General features: G+C 42.3%; 1 protein-coding gene across 1 annotated transcript; it reads right to left on the bottom strand.

Annotated features, from left to right (window-relative positions):
• Positions 1 to 688: 688 nt before the first annotated feature.
• Positions 689 to 2,925, bottom strand: LOC147438193 (uncharacterized). Its single transcript, XM_086486085.1, has one exon. The coding sequence runs from the start codon at positions 2,157 to 2,159 to the stop codon at positions 948 to 950; it is 1,212 nt and encodes a 403-aa protein (XP_086342211.1). The 5' UTR covers positions 2,160 to 2,925; the 3' UTR covers positions 689 to 947.
• Between the last annotated feature and the right edge of the window lie 395 nt (positions 2,926 to 3,320).

Below are 3,320 nucleotides of genomic sequence, written 5' to 3'. Positions count from 1 at the left end.
GAGCATCCATAATATAGATTAGCTGATACATGAAAGTCTGACCTTTTTTGTATCTAACTTTTGATCCAAAACAATTTTTTAAAGGTCAAGTGAGTAATACTTTTTGAAAGCATGCCACTAGAATTTATGAAAAAGTACTATGGTTGTAAAAAAAAAATCTACAGTGTCCAATATCTTTATAGAGGTTGGAACTTGACTATTTGTTTTTCTAGCAAAATGCAGCATTGCATCCACTTTGGGCAGTTACCACAAGCAACCATGACAAATTTCTAGTAAATTTAAATTTTATTATGAGGAGATGGGTTTTCTCTTTAAGCTCATAGAAGAAATCTCATAGATGACAAGTCGTTTGGTAAGGGCACCCATTTTCTTTCCAAAACCTTGAAGGATCGCAATTTCACTCCAAAAGGGTTACTAACATAGGATCAAGCTATTTTAACGAATTCCAACCTTGTATGAAGGTCAAATAACACTTTCGTGAAAATAATCTCAAGTTGGCCTAGTGGTAAATGTGAGGGGTGGCCTTAAGCGCACCTACTATACTATGGTTCAACCCTTGAGACATGTTGGTGTGGGTGATTGGGCGCAATCCCGTAAAACTAGTCGAAGCGAAGCTTTGAACGGCTTAAAAAAAAAAAAAAGCTATAGGTATATCAATTTGCTATTTATCAAAGGTCTCTTGGTTGTGTGGTACCAATAAGTAAAGGCTTAGGTAGAGTGTATGTGGTTGTATTAAAGAGGGAATTTTTACAAATGATATCTCAACAATATTGATGAATGGAGGCAATCTTAAGTGACCGTCTTCAAAAACAGTCCATTGACAAGAGAAAAGTGGAGGGATTTTAAAGCTTGTACCTATTTCCTTCTAAGCTCTTCCTAATGAAATTTATCATCGAGAACCATTCATGTACATGCCAATTTTGTCTCTAAATAACATAAAGGCGTGACTAGAGCATTTGATTATCAAACCAAGCTTCACATTCAAAAATGTCACGACATATATCATAGAAGAATGTGTCCACCATGTTCAAGTAGGAAGGAGAGTAGAGCCTCATGTAGCATTGCAAAAATTCCTCAAGGTCTGAAAGGTCCTCAAATTTGCGACTTGAAATTAAGCTCGCGATGGCCTTGTTGACATCCTTGGAGTCAATGTTGATATGATTGTTGATGGGGCTAGTTCCATTTTTGCTTGTCTCCTCTCTTCCTTTTAGTAGTGTGTGGTTATATATGCCACCAAAGCCCCCTTTGATGACCTGGCTCCTCATAGAAAAGACATGGGCTGCCAAAGAAGACAAATGATTGTCCACTGTAGGCCTTCTAGCACTATCTGTATTGCTTGAAGGTGAGAGGGGGTTTGACTTGTGCAAAGGCATGATTAGATTTGCTTGGGGAGATCTTGCAGGTGTAGATTTTTCAAGATTGGTGATGGGTAAAAGTAAAGAGGAGGATTGTGGTGGAAGGGCATGCTCAACTCCAACTAGGAGCTCATGAATGCTAGTTAGCACTTCCACTTCGTGCTTTGGTGCCTCCTTATGATCATGTTGTTGCAAGATTTGAGGGGAATTTGGCTTGAATTCTAAAGAGGGGTGAGAGGAGCTGTCATGTAATTGGCCACTTGTGGAGATCTTTTTGTGAGGGCTTTGATGGTAATCATCTTGATAGGGATGTGGATGTCGATCATGCGGCTCGGTGTCCTTGCACTCATCATCCAGATCGTCGAAACAAGCTAGGCGAGCTTGATCTTTGATGGGAGTGACGAGGAATTGGGGATCCAAGTGGATATCCTTGACCTCTTCATGGGAGGAGATGTAATTAGCATGCTCTTTGAAGCTAATGCCAGGATGATCTAAGAGGGGCTGCCTACTCTTTCTCTTTTGCTTTTGGAGGTAAAGGGGGTCATGGAGGGGGACATTGATGTGAAGGTATCGATAGAGGGAGGAGCTGGCTGGCTTTTTAGAGGCATGGGTCCATTTACCCCAGCGCCCACAGAAGGCCTTGAAGTTTCTCTTGAGGGTAGCAGAGAAGCAGCCGGGGGCGGCGACCTCCTGTAACTCTTGCGATAAATCTATGGAGGATCTGGCAATGCTAGTGCCGTCGTCGTCCAGAAATCTGAGCTCCTGCTGGCTCGAATTCGCTACGTGCATGCGTCGGGTGGCCATTATTGCTGCAGTATGATGCTTGCCCTAGCTGCCACCCTGCATCTGCATTAACCCATCACAGCTTCTCGCGCTCTCTCTCTCTCTCTCTCTCTCTCTCTCTCTCTCTGTACTGCAATCCTTGCCTAATGACATCCCGATACTCTTCGTTAGTTGCCGCGACGTGTTGGTTCATGACGTGCAGCTCATTACACCTTCAACGATCGTGCGACCCTTGGGGTTTTCGTATAAGGTTGGTTATGTAAAGGCCTAGAAGGTAAGGGGATCTAAGGTGTCCATTGGACATAGCAAATGCCGGGTTGTTTTGATTATCTTGGATCGTTGTGATGAAATAGCCCCACTCATCCCAGTTTATACTTCAACAACAACTCAACCACTGATCTCCTCTCAAACAACCCGCGGCAATTGGAGATGGGGCTCGTAAAAGGTTGGATGCTTACTCTCTCGTCCAAATGCTCCTTCTACTCACTCTTGACTTGAGATGAACAATGTAGAACAAGAAGCAGAGTAGCGAGAGGAGAAGGTGTTGGCTGATACAAATGAAGGTATCTCTGGGGTTCAGGGGGATTTGAGAAGCTAGGCTTTAACACGGACATGGGTGATGTGGAGATAAGTTCCCAATCGGGACCTCTTAGGTCAACTTCTAAAGAAGAAGGGTCACGAGCACTTGGGTAGTCGAGATTGTTCTACCAAAAAATGGAAACCCTCTACAGGTATACCAAATTTTCGTCCTAATTGTTATGCAATAAAAGTTGGAAAAATTTATGCTTACAAGAAACCCTAAAATTTTGAGCTAGTTTTGTTGTTTATCCAAGTACCTATCTCTTTGGATTTTCAAAAAATCGAGAACTTTGTTATGTAAACAATACCAATAATGTAGAATTTCCTTTGATTCAATGAAAAATCTTGTGTATGAGTGTCTAAGTGTTACATTACTCCATCCAAGTGGATGTGTGCTGGTGATGTGGGTGCCTTCTCATTTGTATGTTGCAGCAGATTTCTCCACAGACACTATGAGAGATCGTGGTGTTTACCGCGGGCCATTACCGCAAAACAAGAGAGAGGAAATCAAAATAAGGAGAGAGAAACCCTTTTGATGTTCAAGCGGGATTTTACCGCAGGTATTACCGCGCGCATTTCCGCTAATATTGCAACGTTCATTAC

Source organism: Adiantum capillus-veneris, chromosome 17 (genome assembly GCF_014529385.1).
Source record: "Adiantum capillus-veneris isolate H3 chromosome 17, ASM1452938v2, whole genome shotgun sequence".
Taxonomy (NCBI): Eukaryota; Viridiplantae; Streptophyta; class Polypodiopsida; order Polypodiales; family Pteridaceae; genus Adiantum; species Adiantum capillus-veneris.
This window is presented reverse-complemented; position numbering and strand designations above follow the sequence as displayed.